The sequence below is a fragment of the Syngnathus floridae genome, chromosome 10 (assembly GCF_059516105.1).
Source record: "Syngnathus floridae isolate MCC-2025c chromosome 10, RoL_Sflo_1.0, whole genome shotgun sequence".
NCBI lineage: Eukaryota > Metazoa > Chordata > Actinopteri > Syngnathiformes > Syngnathidae > Syngnathus > Syngnathus floridae.
The window spans coordinates 12334786-12352822 of record NC_142422.1 but is presented as its reverse complement, the minus strand read 5'-3'; the positions used below and the strand labels follow the sequence as shown (position 1 = coordinate 12352822).

At 49.3% G+C, this 18037-nt stretch overlaps 2 protein-coding genes and 1 long non-coding RNA gene across 4 annotated transcripts; 1 reads left to right on the top strand and 2 right to left on the bottom strand.

Annotated features, from left to right (window-relative positions):
* Nucleotides 1-1750: 1750 nt before the first annotated feature.
* Nucleotides 1751-5575, top strand: cyp4t8 (cytochrome P450, family 4, subfamily T, polypeptide 8). 2 transcript variants are annotated; one of them, XM_088387141.1, is made up of 13 exons: nt 1751-1884; nt 2658-2860; nt 2949-3093; nt 3286-3330; nt 3479-3606; nt 3697-3821; nt 3901-4055; nt 4126-4232; nt 4322-4512; nt 4575-4708; nt 4843-4907; nt 5049-5131; nt 5262-5575. In XM_088387141.1, the coding sequence occupies exons 1-13, from the start codon at nt 1809-1811 to the stop codon at nt 5431-5433; spliced, it is 1629 nt and encodes a 542-aa protein (XP_088243267.1). In that variant the 5' UTR covers nt 1751-1808; the 3' UTR covers nt 5434-5575. The 2 variants fall into 2 exon arrangements, with proteins under 2 accessions (XP_088243267.1, XP_088243268.1); XM_088387142.1 differs by lacking the exon at nt 1751-1884 and having other exon boundaries at nt 2407-2860.
* On the bottom strand, nt 2352-6170 carry LOC148392532 (uncharacterized). The gene is made up of 2 exons (XR_015860860.1): nt 6049-6170; nt 2352-5958 (listed from the first exon to the last, which is right to left on the bottom strand). It is a non-coding gene; the product is annotated as an uncharacterized LOC148392532 (long non-coding RNA).
* A 690-nt stretch (nt 6171-6860) lies between these two features.
* On the bottom strand, nt 6861-17522 carry zbtb7b (zinc finger and BTB domain containing 7B). The gene is made up of 4 exons (XM_088387143.1): nt 17192-17522; nt 15875-15942; nt 9626-10695; nt 6861-9505 (listed from the first exon to the last, which is right to left on the bottom strand). Exons 3-4 carry the CDS (start codon nt 10687-10689, stop codon nt 8953-8955), a joined length of 1617 nt encoding a protein of 538 aa, XP_088243269.1. The 5' UTR covers nt 10690-10695; nt 15875-15942; nt 17192-17522; the 3' UTR covers nt 6861-8952.
* Nucleotides 17523-18037: the final 515 nt, after the last annotated feature.

The window sequence follows — 18037 nt, the reverse complement described above, 5'->3', positions numbered from 1 at the left end:
GTTCTTATTGGCATTTACTGATGATTATTCAGCTGCAGCTTTTGTGTATTTTTTGAAAGCCACACATAGTCAGAGCTAAAGAAATTTAGTGCTGATGTTGCCCCTTATGGGAAAATTAAATATGAGTCTGTCAAAGAAAATCCTGATGACACAAAAACATACAAAGCTAGGTATGTAGCAAAGGGTTATACTAGTCAAGTTGCAGGGGTTGATTATAATGAAACATTTTCCCCAACTGCTACTATGACATCTGTGCGCAGTCTGATGCAGCTTTCAGTGCAGCATGGCTCACAATTGCACTGTATGTTAAAACTGCATATCTGCGTACTCCTATTGATTATGAAGTGTACATGGAACATCTTGAGGGTTTTGAAGTTAAATCAAAGAAGGGTGAGAAATGAGTCTGCAACCTTGATAGAAGGACAGCGTATGTATGGCCTGAAGTAGTTGGGATGAAATTGGAACAAAATGCTTAATGATTTTCTATGTGAAAATGGCTACACTCAAAACCTGGCTGACCATTGTGTTTATAGTAAAGAAACTGCAAATGAGTAGGTGACTTTGTTAATCTGGGTTGATGGTTTTATTATTGCTTCCAATAACAATCAAACTGTGAAAAGTGTGAAAGAGATGCTGAGTTCTAAATTTAAAATGAAAGACCTTGGTGAACTCAAACATTTTTGGGAGAAGATGACGTAAATGAAGATACATTACAAAGATTTTGGAAATATTTGAAATAACCAACTGCAAACCCAGATTAATCCATAATACAGGGATGAGAATCTTCCGCGGATCCGTGGATTTCCATGTTTTTTCCCGTCGGGAGTATCATTTTTGAGAATCGTGTAGAACCGTTGAGAAAATTGTTTTTATATGGCGGGGGGTGCTGGCAGCAGTATTGCGACAACAGCCGCCTTATTTTCTGCAGCATTTTGGCGCTACTTTCGTCTCATCATTTGCCTACTCATTTGCCTAATTAGCAAAAGTTTTAGCCAGCAAGGCGAAAGTTTTAGAGATAAAAAACAAGGATCGTGCCAGCGAAATAGACAAGTCGAACGGGATCAGGAACTGCTTCAGATGGGCATGGCTCGAGAGTCGGAACGAGTTGTAAGATGACGCTGCTCTCGAGCAGTGGCCCCCAATAGGGGCCTGTGGCCCCCGCAGCCCCCAATGGGGGCCTGTGGCCCCTGCCCCACTGCGGCCCCCATTGGGCCCCTGTGGCAAGTTTGTATGTGTGGGGGGGGCACAGGCGCTCCCAATGGGGGGCCTTCGCAGCCCCCAGTGGGGCATGCGGCCCCCAGGCCCCGGCTATTTTTCAGTGTAATGAAAACATTTGCCGTTCTCATCCCTGATAATATGATAATAATGGTAATGATGGTCCACCTGTTGATCAAAAGAAATATCGTGACGTTATTGTCTGTTTGCTTTATGTAATGATATTTATAAGACCAGGTCTAAATTGTTGGACTAAGTTTATCTTGTTTTTCCTTTTTTAATCACTTCACTGGTTTCTTTTATATCAAACAAATTATTTTAGGTGCATTACCTGACATGTTTCGGCGGTTTCTTCCGCCTTCATCAGAGTGTCACCGAAGTGTCACGGATGTGGTTGTGACGCGTCTTTATCAGCTGATGGATGAAGGCGTGGCTCACCTGTCAGATTTGACAGGTGAGTCACGCCCTCTGCTCTCCATTCACCTCTCCAGAATGCTGTTCCAGGTTGTAGAGAGCATGTAGGCTCTCTCATCCCTGTTGATGGTCCTCGGGCCCGGCTTGCGGATCTCAATGGCCTCCCTGATCCAACGCTGATGTTTGTTTTCTTCAGTGCGGTTGACTCTAGCCTTTTCCCAGTCCATGATGTGGTTTTCTCTTTTACAGTGATCGGTAATGGCTGACTTGTAGTGTTTCTGTTCTGTTTGTAGTTTTATTGCTCTTGTTTGTCTGGTTGCTGTCTCCTTCTCACACTCTTTCTTGTGTTCTATTTTTCTTGTGATGAAATTCCTCCCTGTCTCCCCGATGTCCGATTTATTGCATGATTTGCATGGAATTTCGTATATAGAATTGCATTTATTTTCCGGGTTAACTTTGTCTTTTGGGTGGACCAGTATTTGACGGAGTGTTGTATGTGGTTTGATAGGTGTGTTTGTGTTGTATTTTTTCATGGCTCTTTTGATGCGCTCCGTAATTCCTCTCACATGCGGCAACGTCACCATTCCGCTGGGTTCTTGTTTCCGTGTGTTTCTTTCTTTCCCTGTGTTTTGTATTTTATTTTTTTACCTGGTTTGAAATATAATTTATTCGTTTATTGAAAGACACACATACGTGTTAAACTCAAATTAAATACAACAAAACAGCTTGGATTACATTTATTCTCTTTACTCACGTAAAGTTGTACAACTCTTTAATACACCGCCGCCACCTAGCGGAAGAAGTTAGGTAATACGCGAGAGCGCGTGAATTGGGCGTGACTAGCACCAGAAACAAAACACGCAGTCACTGCGTGTGAGTCAAGGGTTATGTTCAGCTCAGCCCCGCCCACCCCGGTTCTGAGCAGTTTTGACGCTTGCGTTGTCCCCATTACTGGCCATTCGAATCCAAGTGTGCAAGTTAGTCGGTTCGGCTAAGTCGTGGCACTTTTCTTTCTTGTTGTCCTCCAGTTGCACTTGCAAACATGTCGCTTAGCGAGTCTCTCGGGGGACTGCTGCCGTACTGTTCGCTGCAGCACTCGCTCGCACTACTTTGCCTGGTCGCCGTCGTCTACAAACTCGCCGTGCTCCTCATTCAAAGGAGGGATGCTTTGCGGAACTTCGAGGCGTTCACCGGACCGCCGGGGAACTGGTTCTTTGGGCATGTCCTGCAAGTAAGAAACAGAAGATGCTCCCGAGCGTTGTGATTGCAATTGCTTGATGCAAACGACACTTGTTGCGTGTTTCATCGCTCCCTTTCAGTTCAAACAAGATGGGACAGACTTGGACAAGATGGTCAAATGGGGCGAGCAGTACCCCTACGCGTTCCCCCTGTGGTTCGGCCCTTGCGTCTGTTTCATAAACATCCACCATCCAGATTACGTGAAAAGTATCGTGACGACAACAGGTGCCTCATCAGTTTTTACTTTCCGCTGTCAGTCAGCAGGACCTTTTCTGTCTGCCTTGAACATGACAAGCAATAACATTGTAATAATCGTTCATGAGTTCCTTAAATACATCATACGTTCATAGAACTGTTGAAATGTGTACTACTGGATCTTGTGTCACGTATCGTTTTGTTTTCCTATTTCCCCCGCAGAGCCAAAAGATGATTTTGCATATAAATTCCTCAAGAGCTGGATTGGTAAGACATCATAATTGCTAGCTAGCTAGCACTGGCTTAATTTTTCTGTTATCAAAAAAACGTGTTCCCAAAAGTTTGTTCATGTTCGAAACCCACTGAGTGAAAAGCTTTGCGAGATAAGAGCTGCAAAAAACATTTGAATCGTCAGGCGACGGCTTGCTGGTGTCCGACGGTCAGAAATGGTTCCGCCACAGAAGGCTCCTGACGCCGGGTTTCCATTACGACGTGCTGAAATCATACACCAAACTGATGTTGGAATCTGTTCAAATCATGTTGGTAAGCGCCGCTGACACCGTGAGCTCGCGACTCGGAATGACGTAGAAAAACGAAGAAATGAATCGAGTTGCTCCAAATGTTACTGGCTAGGTCAAATGGGAGCAGTACGCGAGCAGCGGCGAGCCTTTTGAGCTGTTTGAACACGTTAGCCTGATGACGCTGGACACCATCATGAAGTGTGCCTTCAGCTACGACAGCAAGTGTCAGACCGAAAGGTGGCGCCGTTCCCCACGTATCCCCCCCCAACCCCCCAACCATAACCTCCCGCATTAACGCTTCGCTCTCTGCCTTCAGCCGAACAAACGAGTACATTAAATCAGTGTACGAACTGACTGACTTGGTCAACCTCCGCTTCCGGACCTTCCCGTACCACAACGACCTTATCTTCTATCTCAGCCCGCACGGCTTCAGGCTTAGGAGGGCTTGCAAGGTGGCTCACAGTCACACTGGTAAAAGCTCAGCATCTTGCCTTACCACTGAGGTCGACACGTCCGCTCACATCTTCTGTCGTTGTCAAAGAGGAAGTCATCCGCAAGAGAAAAAAAGCCCTGGAGGAAGAGAAGGATTCTGAACGTGTCCAGGGAAGAAGGACCTTGGACTTTTTGGACATTCTTCTCTTAGCAAGAGTGAGTTGAGCCGTTGGTAGTGCTGTTGTTCCAGACGGGGAAAAAAAATTGACAAACAAAAGTGCTTTCTTGTTTTTCCGATGGTCAAGGACGAGAATCAGCGGGGGCTTTCGGACGAAGACATCCGGGCCGAGGTGGACACCTTCATGTTTGAGGGCCATGACACCACCGCCAGCGCCATCTCCTTCATCCTCCACACACTGGCCTGCCACCCGCAACACCAGAACATGTGCCGCCAGGAGATCACCCGGGTCCTGGACGGTAAAGACGCCTTGCAATGGTGAGCTCTTCCCGGCGCGCCTTTTCCATTTGTGAACGATTAACGAGGACCGTCTCGGCTAGGGAGGATCTGACCAAAATGCCCTACACCACCATGTGCATCAAAGAATCGATGCGGCTCTTCCCGCCGGTGCCGGGAATAGCCCGAAAACTCACCAAAGCCATCACCTTCGTAGATGGACGGACCATGCCAGCAGGTCGGGTGATGTAACTAACAATCTTTACTTACAATTTACTTAAGATGATTTAGGAGTGTCATTAGATGAGTGAGTTCTCGTCACAAAACGGGTCACAGAGAAATCTTGTGGCGTCTCCTTTTTCTGTCCTCCAGGTTCTCTCATTGGGACAAGCGTGTATGCACTCCACAGGAATGCCACAGTCTGGGAAAACCCAAATGTAGGTCATGCTCCAGCAGGAGGTGACACCCGAGCCTCATTTTGCAAGTCGGGGCAGAAAATAAAGTTCTGTTGTTTTGAACAGAATTGGCACCTTTGGCGAAGCTTTCCAAACGTTTGTCTTATTATGTCATCATCGCAGGTGTTTAACCCACTTCGCTTCTTGCCGGAGAACGTTTCCAAAAGGTCGCCGCATGCTTTCGTGCCCTTCTCTGCCGGGCCCAGGTCAGTTTGCTTGACGCGGTGCAAATCCTAAAGGCGGACGCTTCTCAAACGCAATGAGTGGACAGATTTGCTTTGTGGCGCCACTTGACTTTTCTCAGCCCCAATTTGATGTGTGTGTATCCCTTTGCAGGAACTGCATTGGTCAGAACTTTGCCATGAACGAGATGAAAGTGGCGGTGGCCTCGGTTCTGAGAAGGTACCAGCTGATCGAGGACCCCGCCAGGAAGCCCAAGATAATCCCTCGAATAGTGCTGCGCTCACTCAACGGCATCCACATAAGGATTAGAGCTCTGGACGCCTGAACACCTTACGTCAACCATCTTTTAGCCACTGCTACGAGCGCAACCCCCCCTCACACGTTTTCTCTGTCTTCATTTCATTTGGTTTTAATGAGTATGATCAAAGACCTTCATTTGTAATAAAAGCAAAATGTGAAAACACTAACTCAACTGTTTTGCTTGGCTTCGAGGAGTGGCCCAGGAAGTTCAAAGTTCACCAAGAAGTGGTCAATGTTTACCAAACATGACTTGGGACAGTCATGCCTCGATCGTTTTAAATACAAATCCAAACGCTTACTGTTCATTCACCAATTGTTGGTTCGTATTGTTTAGGGCAGAAAAAAAAAGAGCTAAGCAGGGTTTGGAGCTGTACGTCGTATCCTTTTTGATAACGGGAGACGAACACCCTAACACGTCTACCTGGACTTTCCAACTCCTTTCCGTCAAACACAGGATCCCCCCTCAAGGCTGTGTACGCCGGAAATATATATAACCAGATAGCATGGAAACCGGAATGAGGATTTCGCCAAGAGAAAGAACATTCAACACCTGGAGAGGAAGGGAAGGATGAGTAGGGGCGGGTGCGCCACTGTTTGTTGGTTGCTATTTCATGCTGGAAGAACAAGAAGATGGACTCACCCGCATCAGACATCACTTTCACGTAGTTTCAACACATCCATATGGAACGCTGGATTTGTCATCGTGCAACACCATCTAGACATCACCTTAAGATGCAAGCAGGGGTCGGTCACCTTAGCATGTTAGAGAAATCAAATGTTCAATGATAACTCCAAAATGTCACTTACCCAGCCAGCCTGCTCGGCAACATGTCAGGTTCTTTGGCGATGGACGAGACGGACCTTGCATAAATTCTCGTGGATTGTGTACTTTCTGAGAGTATATATTTTGCACACTGGCACATTTTGTTTAGATCAGAAATATATATCTATTTTGTCACACATCTGAGCGGGAAGTGTGTGGTGCACTGTGGCCAAATGAGCGACTTTCTCCTTTGAAATATTTGTTAAGATAAACTGTGACACCATTGAGAGACTTTCTCCTTTGAAATATTTGTTAAGATAAACTGTGACGCCATTGAGAGATTTGGGAACGGTTTTCAATTGTGAAAAGTTTTTTTTTTTTATATAATCATTAAATTGTAGTTGCTGCTTTCATGGAGAATTATCTGTCATCAGACTTCTTGGAGTCAAAGCTTTTTCAGTATCTTGACTTGCAAAGACTTTGCCTTACCTGAGGTCTGTTAGACAACTTACTTCAACAAAACGATTCCATTTTATGATTGTATTGCACTTGATACTTTGCAGGGGACAAAATGTCTGCCTGATTTTATACACCTACAGGATAATAATTCATTTGCTGCATTCTTCACTCCAAGGAGCCTGCACTGTATCACACTGAGAACGACAGACACAGAAAAGCAGCAAAAGACATGGTTTTGTTTCCTTTGTTTGTTTTTAATTGGTGTTCCTTGACATGACGTGAAAGGGAAACAAGGACAAGTCAATAAGGTCAAGAAGAAACTGAATGACAAAAATCAGAAGTATCCCTGATGGCCAGAAGGTCTCAGACCCTCCTCCCTAAACCCAAGCCACAAAAACTTTGTATAGAGAGGTACACTTCACAGCTGGCATTGAGTCACACTCACTCACTCACTCACTCACTCACTCACTCACTCACTCACTCACTCACTCACTCACTCACTCACTCACTCACTCACTCACTCACTCACTCACTCACTCACTCACCCACTCACCCACTCATTTTGGATTGAGATCAGCGACTCTCTCCATTAAGACTAGCAGTTCACGTAAATGCCTTTTGAAAGCAGCTCCGCTTGTGAGCTATTCACGAGTCCATTGATATTCTTTTCAAACGAGCCAGCATCGTGCTTCCCCATTTTAGAGGTCCTACAACCACTTAGTGCATTGCTCAAGAGTTCCTGAGAAGAAGTGCAGCATAACAAACACCAAGGCAACTTCATCCATATTATATATACACCGGACATTAAAACAATTAAATAAAACAACCCCTCCAAAAAAAAAAAAAAAAATTAAATGGTCTCGTGCGAGTTGCCAAGTACAGTAGTCAGGTCAGCACAGTGCATCTTACAATTTACACCAACAGAGGCACCAGATAGAGAAGAGAGAAAGAAAATGATACAAATTTCTAATCAAGATGACATGGAACGTGAACTGACCTGTCCCTTTGGTGCCTCCAGAGCTTTTTGGGATCGAGTGCACATGTGGCATACCTTCTACATGAATGGTGGCCAGCACAGGGGTGGGCAACCTCTTTCTAAAGACACAAGAAGCCAATCAACACTTGTGAGTCGTCCCAACATTTTTTGGAAACATGGCAGGCCAAATAAAAGGTTCCAGCTGGCCCACGTTCCGCAAGTTGCCCACCCCTTTGGTAAGAAGCTGGAATGTTTGTCTTTTTTTTTTTTTTTTTGCAGAACCCTTCACATGTGCAAGGAATGCATTGGTGGAGCGCAACGAAGGGATCAAGGGCCTCACGTGTAGCGATGACATAAAACTGTTGACTAAGCCCGTATTTGATCTAGTTTAAAATAAAAAAAAAGCCCCAAAATAAATAAACAAACACAATAAATAAATAAATACAGACAAAGGGCTAAATGCTCAGGTTCACCCCTCACCTTTGTTGTTTCAACTAAGGAAGCCAAACGTGTGCATTGGAAGTCTTTGAATAGCCAAAACAACTTTGACCAAGACTTGGTCTTTTTTTGGTCAATCAACACAGAAAATGCTCAAAGCAGAATTGTTCAGAACTGTTGGAAAGAGTTCTTTGAACCCAACATTGGCTACCAATCATTTTCTTTCGCTCTCTTTTTTTGAAGTTATCAAATAACTCTCTTTGGTTCCAGGTCTAAGCAAAGACCGACGACACAAACGCCCCCAAAAGGCTAATAATTGTCTTTCGGCTCTAGCTTTGGATTTCTGCGGGGCAAAGCATCCCAGTCGAGCGAGTATTACAGCTAAGGTTTAAAAAAACAGCTTCAAGGTGAACTCCCGGCAAACATTTTCTTCGCAAGAAAATGTTGTGGACGCCCCCGTAAGTCCAAAGAGCGTATTGCTTGTGCGGCTGCCATTTTGGCTAAGTGCCCTCGGGCTTGCTTTGGAAACGTCACGGCTCGCCTCGTCTCTGGGTTTGGTCACGCTACGTTGATAATACAAACCCGAATATTCATCTGAATACTGTGGTGAGACTCGCGGTGGCACATGTTGCAAAAAATGCTGCCGTGAGTTCCCTTCTAAAAGAAAAAAAAAGAAGAAAGGGAAGAAAAAAAATCAACAGCTCATAGCCAAAGGACAAACAAACATTGAAAGCGACCGAGGAAACCCATGTTACATTTTTGCTTTTGTTTTTGTTTTTTTAAGTGCTCCCCACATGGAGCAGCAGGTCCAGCCACCTGAGTGAGATTATTATTATTTTTTTTAAGTGGATGTCATACCACACGTGCACACACGCGCGCACACATGCACACGCACACACAAACATTCGCTATTCGTCTTGGTCCTCATCAATCTTCTCTGCCGCTTCCCGCGGCCAACGTTGGCGCCGAGAGTCGACGGCCCCGGGATCCTTGGGCTCGCCTTCCCCTCTGCCTCTCAGGAGTAGGTCCTGGTAGTTGGCGAAGCGCTGCGGACTGAGCTGCGCCAGAACCTGCAGGGCCAGTGTGCGCTCGGCATCGGCATCCGCTCGGAACATGTGGTCTTCCAACACGGCGGGCCGCGGGAACACCGAGGGGTGGGGCCCCGATGGCCGCAGCCGCTCGGCCGCGTCCACCCCGGCTTCCTGCTGGTTTTGTCCGGGCCCCTGGCCGGGCCAGCTCGTGGATGGCTCCAGGCAGCTGTGTCCCTTGCGGTGCCGCTGGAGGTGGTCTTCGCGGGCAAAGGCCTTGTGGCAGATCAGGCACTCAAAGGGCCGCGCACCGCTGTGCAGGGACAGGTGGTTCTTCAGGTCGTACGAGTGCAGGAAGCGGGCGGGGCAGTGCGGACACGAGTAAGGCCGCTCGCCCGTGTGCTTCCTCATGTGGATCTTCAACTTGTCATTCCTACACGCAAGAACAGGTCAGGTGGTGAAAAGATAGCAGAGCAATGTGCATGCGGGTCACCCCGCCTCTTGTCAAGCCACTACGGTGCAGAAAAGGGAGGGCAGGTTGCCATTTGCTCACCTGGTGAAGCGAACGCCGCAGGCAGAGCACTGGAAGGGTTTCTCTCCGGTGTGTGTCCTCATGTGGCGAGGCAGCTTTCCCGCGCCGTGGATGATCTTCTGACAGACGGGACACTGCTGAGGCATTTGCGACTTCCTCTTCCTGCCGACGCCCATCTCCGTTGCCACGGAGGCCACTGCCACACCGTCCCCCCGCTCGGCCATGGAGGAAGCGGTGGAGGTGCTTTCCATCAGCGTCCCTTCGCTGCCGAAACCCTCCATGTCTTCTTCCTCGGATAGTTTGTCCTCTGGGGGCGCGTCTGGAGGTGCCGGGCGGCGGTGCATCCAGTGTAGGTGACCTCCGTTGAAGGCGGGCCCCCTCTTTGGTACTCGGATCCCCCCGGGGTCACCGTTCTGCTTCCATCTAAAGAGCAGCTCCTCAGGTTCCGGGCTGAGGGGTCGGGCAGGGAGTGGCGAGCGCCCGCTCTCCGATAGAGGTGAAGGGTACGAGACGGGAGAAGCGGGTGGTGGGTTCGGCAAGGAGTCCATGTAATGAGGTCCCACTTTTTTCAACTTCCTCCTGTCCGTTTTCCTTCGGGACGCGTGCTGTCCTGCCGGCCTCCCAAGAGCGGCGGCGGTGGCAGCGACGTCTTGCTCCCTCTTCTGCTCTTCCTCCTCCTCTGGCTCCGCCTTCTCCCCCAAGATGTCCCTGCAGGCGTCCGCCACGCACTGGATGCCCAAAAGCTGAGCGCCGCGCAGCACGTCCCTCATCCCGGAGCAGGGGATGGTGAGGGTAGCCGTGTAGGCGAACTCCAGCAGGGCGTCCAGCGCATCGGGCGCCACACAATCCAACTGGCACACGCTGAAACCCTCGCCGAACCCGCCTTCCTCCGCCCCGAAGAGCCGGCGGAAGTAGAGACTGACGGCGGCCATGACGGAGCGGTGGGTGGGGTAGCGGGCCCCGCGAGAGGTCAGGGTGAGGTCGCACAGGAGCCCTGAGCGCCTCTGGTCATTGAGGTGAGACAGCAGCTCATTGCTATGCTCCGGGAAAGGGATCCCGATCAGACCGTCCTCGCCTGACGACATCACCGTCTGGGAGAAGAAAAAAAAACCAACTCATATTGCCGCAATACTCACAATTCACCACTTGGTGACACTGTCGCATTTCAAAACATTTGTTGTTTCGGTCTCAAATGTTTTTTCTAAAATTGAACATTCAAGTCAACCAGTGTCATGGTACAAACAATATTAGATTTTGAAGTATCAACGTACAGTTTTGCAAGCACATTTTAGGGGTGCCAGACTCCTAAAAACTGTTGCATCCTGACTAAAGCCGGACTGGTATTGATTTTTTGAGACTGATGTGATTTTTGGCAGGGCTACAAACTGTTTGGGGTGAGGCGGAAGAGACACACGATTGCGCAATGGCGGTGCGGCGTAACCGCAGGGCACTGGGTTAATTCCCTTTATAGCATTAGCCCTTTGATTAAAATACCTGAGCAAGAAACCTGGCCCACGTAAACCAGAGAAAGAAGGAAAATGCACTCGCACCGTAAGTATAGAGTGGGCGAGAGAATGAGAAAAAAGTACTACACTACCAAGGCAAGGCTACGCTTCCACAAATTGTGTGCGTGCCCTTGGGTCCCGAGACCCGAGTCCCTGGTTCACCCGCATTCGTGCACATTCTACCAAGTAGAGCCTCTAATTGCCACACCTGAGCGGACCTGATTTTCCACAAACAAACTGCGGCTGCACACGCCCCCAGGTGGCGGCGGCAGCCCTCCGCTTGTCACCTCCCTCCCATAGCAACGAGCCATCAGCCCCCCGGCCATCCATCCATCCAATAAGCGCGTTCCCACGGCGCTGCAGCCACCAGACCAACCTGCTCCTAAACACACCCAGTGCCAGACGAACGCGCACGCACACACCGCCCTGCTCGCATAAGGTTGCATGACAGCCCGTGGTCCCATCCAATAAACACACAAACACACACACACAGGTCCCCATGGCCCCCACCCACCATTGTTACATTGAACCTGTTATGTGACAATCTATTTAAAAGCAGGCAAGGTGAACTCCACCCAATCGAAAAGAAGTCAAGCCAATTAAATGTTTGACAAGAGCTTGGCAAATCAATGCCAGGCGCCCTGGTGCAGTGGCGCAATCACACGGTTGGTCAAGGCCCGTGCCGCTGCGACGTTTCCCTAAAAAAACCACCAAGACGAAGACACGACACAGACCACTCCGTCTTGATGAGGCGAGAAAGACTCATGGAGTGGCTTGAATGTCAGCACACACCCCAGAGTGTTCACGATTAGCTTAACCGGTTTATTCATGCTAATTGAGCTTTGGGTCGTCGCAATTCAATTATGTTTGACTTTAGGTGTGTCGTTCCTTCATTTCGTAAAGTCCATTTCAAGAATGTTAAACCCACAGCGGCCACGGGTGAATTGAGTCTTGGCCATTTTCCCGCTCTGAGACCGCTCGTAGCACTCGGAGCACTTCTAAAGTGTCGGCTTGAGCCGCCCCGGGTCTGCACGCCACGCAGAGAATGACGCAAACTCAACAGATGAAAACTTAATGAGTGTCCATTAGCAGCACAACTGCCAGGAAAGTGAGCAAGCGTGCGCATGACTTCTGCATTTATTTAAAAAAAAAAAATAGAGGGAGACTGTGTCCGCATATACGTCGATCAAAAAAATTTACCGCACACACGGGCAGTGTTTGCATGTTTTTCTAATGGCTCTTGTTTTCCATGAAAGTGAACTCAGTTTTCCCAGTCCAGCTCAATTATATCAGACTCCGGCGCGAGCAGGGAAAAAGTGACTTGATGCTATTCAGAGAAAATGCGGCTGAGAGGGACAAACGCTCTTATGAAGCTGATGTCACATGTTTTCCAACGTGCTCGTGTGTGCGTGCGTGTGCGTGCGTGTGTGTGTGGTGAGTCTTTTTTTTTTCATGTGACACAGCTCTTCCCACCGTATCGATTATGACAACTTGCATTTCTATGGCTCGCACCAAGCGTGTTAGTCATTGATTCGCCAAGCTGGGCAAGAACTTTGGACGAGAAACGCTGCAGAGAGCTGACATCTTCCAGACATCAAATGTCTTCATCTAGATTGAGGAATTCATTCGGGCTGCTCCAGTCCCCATGGAACTGGGCAAATGTTAAGGTCTGGTTAACTCCCAACACATTAAGTCGACTAGCTGAAAAAAATAACTATATTGTTAGCACAATTTAGTTTCAATTCACTTCGTTCAGAACCGGAGCGCAACCTGCCAACTGACTTATTTTTTAAGGATGAAAAGAATTTCTTCCCATTTTCCGAATTAAGTCACATTGCTAATGTATTGACACACTACAGAACTTTTTAAAACAAGGCTCTATTGATCACTTTACTGCTATTGCTGACATTCTTAGAGAGTTGACAACTTGAAAAGTTCAAAACTAACTTGACAACAAGCCAACACAGCTCAAGTACGACTTGAACGAGAGCAGCCTCACAAACAAGGAGTCGTGGCGCTGACTGTACGCTAAACAAAAGCCTCGTCCAGAGTGAAACGCACACGCAGGCCTCACAACACACGCACGGCCGCTTTCATCGACGAGCGGCCCGACAAGTCGATGAAGGAACTCCTACCGTTGGTCCTCTACGCACTCGTCCTCCTCTCATGGCTTCGTCTCTTGCGTCCGAGAGCCAAAGGCGCTCTTTGCGCTTGACTTGTTTGGGGGGTTAGTGAGAGGAGTGACTGAGTGGGACACCTTGGAGGGAGGGGGGAGCACCCGTGGCGGGGATGACGGAGAAAGCAGCGTGCATCTGACTCTCAACAACAGTCACAGACTCTTACCCCCCCCCCCACACACACACACGCACAAAAAAACACAACAACTCTGCCCTCCTCTGACCTTGACAGAACTGGAGCATTAATGTCCGTCTGAGTGTGGTCTTAGTTCTAAGAAGACGTTACATTATTGATTTCACTGGCGGGGCTCATGCAACTATCCCACCGCCATCACCACCACACAAACGCACTCTAGTTCCCGCCCACTCAATTTCAGCCACACTTTCCACAATAAACGGAGAGGAAGAGAGGTTGGCAAAAGGAAGCGTCTGAGATTTCCAACGACTTGTAGGCGCGTGTTCTTTGAAATCACGCATGAAACCCGCGGGGGAGGAGACAGCGGCCGTCGATAAGGCGCAAGGTGAAAACAGGAAAATCGAGTTGCGGTCTTAATCATCCAGTGCAGGCCTCAAAATGCGACCCCCCCCCCACACACACACACACACACACACACACACCTTGCAGATTAGGTAGCGACACCTCGCTGTTTGCAACGTCGACAGCTACATTTCACAAGCTGGACCACGTTGACGTGCAAACGAAGGCTGCGAAGCTAACCGATTTCAATCAGTTTCCTTTTCCTGTACTCGCTCAAGGTGGTCGAGCCCTTGCAGCGATGGAGCGATACTCGAAAAGACGAGTTGCTCGTGCAGCGTCACACCTTCCTGTCATACGCGGTCACCGACGGCGGGCTCGCCAAGGGGAGTACGCTTCCTGTAAGTCCGTAAATTGAGCTTGCAAGGAGGAATTTACTGTACAGCTGACTAACGGGGCGGGGGAGGGTGGGGGCGATGCATGCAACACAAGTTTTTCGAGATGTGAGCCGTTGATCAGCAAATTTTGGAGAATTACAAAGAGCATTACGCAACCGCATAGCCTCCACTGACTAAATGCTAAGACACTGGGAAACGCTATCAGCCCACAAGGTAACAATTAGCCGCTGTTGTTACCCTTTAAGCGACGGCTAGCTGAACACCAACTGTGGAGTAATACATGTAGAAAGACAGGGTGCAATGGTAATCAAGCAATGCCCGCGTGAATATGTTCTTTATTTGTGCAAAGAACCGCTGCCACACTAAGAGGAGCTCAGCACAATACAAATATACGAGCAAGAGCGTAGCTTCATATTTCCCAGCCCGCACAAGCAATTCATTGGAATTTTTTCTCCTCCAAAAGGGGACAAAGTCCAGCTAGGTGGAGTTCCCCTTCCAAGTGGGGGTCACTTTCAACTGCGGGGGCGTCTTGTTCACCGCCTCCCTCTCGTTTTCGCTGAAGCGAGACCGCTTATGATGACCCCCGGCCGGCTGTCTTACTAGAAGAGTTGAATCACGAGCAATGGCGGCGGAGGCGGCACAGGAGCGCACCAGTTTGGAGCGTGGGCGGGAGGGCCCTCTGAGGCCACGCCGGCGGCACCCCGTGACTGAAAATGAGGAAATGGCAGACGCACAACTTCCTCTATTGACACATGTCGAGTGGGGGCAAGACTCAACTGTAGCGGCCTGGAGTGAATCAACATGCACACACTCACACACACACGCATGCTTGTGAAGGTATCGTCCGTCACCCTTGCATGTTTGTCCGTTACGAGAAGCCCTCCATCCAGAAGCGGCGCGTCACCACGCCTCAGACACATGCTAGTCATACGCCGGCAGACCCATGATCACATGATTTGTTACGCCATGCTGTCCAGCACACACACGCACACACACACACACACGCATACGCATACACACACACACACACACACACACACACACACACACACACACACACACACACACACACACAGGCTTTTCCTCAGTGGAAAGGTCAACATAGAGGCTAATGTCAATTATTTTCTCTCTCTATTTTTTTGTGCTACTGTGCTCACTCCCATATATTTCGTTTGAATTGATCTGTGATTATTTGGGGGCAGATTGCTAATGAATCAATCCCATCTCAGCCAGAAAGACGTTTTTCAGTCTGACCGGCCCACAATGCAGCACGCATGAAAGTCAGAGAACCCCACCGACACGTCGTCCTCGTATTAGCGAAACGTGAAGCTTGTTCTCTTCAACTTGGGGCTCGTACTTGCAATAAAAGTACAAGTGTGGTTTTTGGCTCAATTCCTGGTGTGTCTTTAAAAGCTGCGCGCAGCGTGGGCTGCCCTCAAACCACACAGGAGTTAACTTCCAGGCCGCCTATGAAATATTCAAGCGCTTGGTCCATCTCCATAGGCCGGGCTGTTTTTCCAGGCAGCCCGGCCCGCCAGTACGGCAGAAGCTCCGCCAACTCGGCACGGACGTGGCATCAACCCGATGGAGCGCCAGGGGCTCACACAAAAAAAAACGTTCACCGAAAAGACACTCTCGGTGCAGCAAAGCAGCCTTGCATGAAGATGAGATGACAATCGTGGTGCTCGGGAGCGCTGTATGTTCTCGTTTCCTACCTGCAGTCCATAAACAGCGGCGAGAATGGCTCCTTGGTCGTCTCCGTCCCTTTTCAGCGTCTTACACCCTGAGGGAAGGAACAAGTACGAGTCACTCGGAGCATTACTTTCAGCTCTTTTCAATCCCATCAGAGGAACTTTAGGGAGCCAACGAAGGATGTGCTCGGTGAGATTGAAGAGGTGGTTGGGGGGTAAGGGGGCGGTCCTAGTAACAGACAACGGCTACATCTTGTAACATCATAAGCAATGTTGGGTCAATGTGAACTTAATTTTGAGCCCAATTTGAGTAGCAGAAGATGTTGGCCGCATAGAAGAAAGTGCAAGCTGATTCAGATATTGTGATGACAGTGATGATGAGGTGTGGCAAAGGGAGGAAGCTGGCGAGCACAGAGGTCACGCCGGGACAGCGGGAAGCAGAGATGAAGCAGATGTCCAATTATCCCGGACCGCCATTATGCCGCCGTCAGATGGGCGCTACGCTACGAGCCGGCCCCGGTCTTCACGTACTCGACAACACCGCGGTACTGCACGACTTTGAATATTTTCACCCAGGCTGACATGAGGAAGTCAAGTGAGGTGGGATTGTACCTGCATGGGCGTCTCTTCACTAAACTAAACAAGTTCTGTGTGGGTGCACGAGTGCGTGCGTGTGTGCGCCCATTGCAGGGGAAACCAAACCCAAGCCAGTCGAGCTTGTTGGGCCGGTCTGTCAGAGGGGCGAGCCAGCCTCATCTACCTCTGTGAACACACACACACATACACAAGCCCACTGGCACGCTAGTCCTGCCTGCCCTCCCCAGCCCTGCAAGCACGCACGCACGCACCAGTGCACAAAACACAGGGTGCGCCCTCCTTCTGAAGAGGATGGGGATGATAACTATGGCAGAGACCAGCACCGACACAGTCGGCTAAATACCCCCCTGCGTGCGTGTGCATGGCACGTGTGAGCAGGTTGGGTTTTGTATATCAGCTCACGGACGTCTTCTATAATTAGCCAGCTCACAAATGGACTCCACGACCCCTCCCTTACTGTCTTTCTTTATCTTTCTTTCGCTGGCACTCTCTACCTCTCACCTGGTTGACATATTTATGCTTCAGACTATCACGCAACGGAACACACGGCAGCTACGGCGGAATAGATAATGGACCCGTGACGTGTACGCGAGTCCTCCCGTGACCCCGTTCGGAAGCTTTAGGAGGAGGAGAAGCGAGCGCAGAAATATTCATATTGTACATCCAAATTGTAAACAAGTACATATAAATCACCGTATGCAACACACGCAAGGTATTAAGTTGGGACGTTAGCTTAGCACTCACCTGTGTCACCTGTCCTGCGACTGGTCGCCTCCCACCGCGCTCACTTCCTGATTCGTGTCGACCCTAAATGCCAGCTTCTTCTTCCTCCTCGTCTCTTTTATTAAGTTCTTCGATAAATAGTTGGAATCCACCGGCAAAGTCCACAGCCTTTGACACCTCGTGTCACAAGTTGGTCCCACGGCGTCGTCTCCTGCCACACCGCCGGTCGGATCAAACCCCCTCCACCCCCTCGCCGGTGACACTGCCTCCTCAGGGCCGCTCCAACTCCTCCAGCTCCTTCAGCTCCGCCTTCCGAGAACCAGGAAGCGGCTTGGCCTACTTAACGCCCCGCCAGACGCCGATTGGCTTCGGCGGTGTGGGAGAGGAGCGCGCCCATAGCGTGCCGGCGGCGGTGGGCCGGACCCCGGAGCAGGGAACGGGGTGTGTGTGTGTGGGGTGTGTGTGTGTGGGGGGGCTGGGGGGTGTCAGAGTTGCGGCATCAGGTAGGGGATGGACAAAACGCAAAATTATTTATTACAATGTTTTGGGGTGTAACTGACTTGGAGTTGTTAAGTCAATTGACAATTTCCTCATGTTTGTTAAATGACATCATTGTATGTATATGAAAGATTAATGATGGTGTAAAGAATAAAGTTTCATTCATTCATTTATTCCTTCGTTCATTCATTCATTCAAAAGTGTCTACACTGGAAGCCATCTTCTCGCTCCTTCTTGATGGAAGTGAGGGTGCAAGAAGTGGTGAGCTGCACCTGCACAGCCCCACCACCACCCCCACCACCACCCCCTCCAGTCCCCAAACTGAAATCTCTGCTTATTGTTTCCACTCGCTCTTCGCCGCGTCTGTCG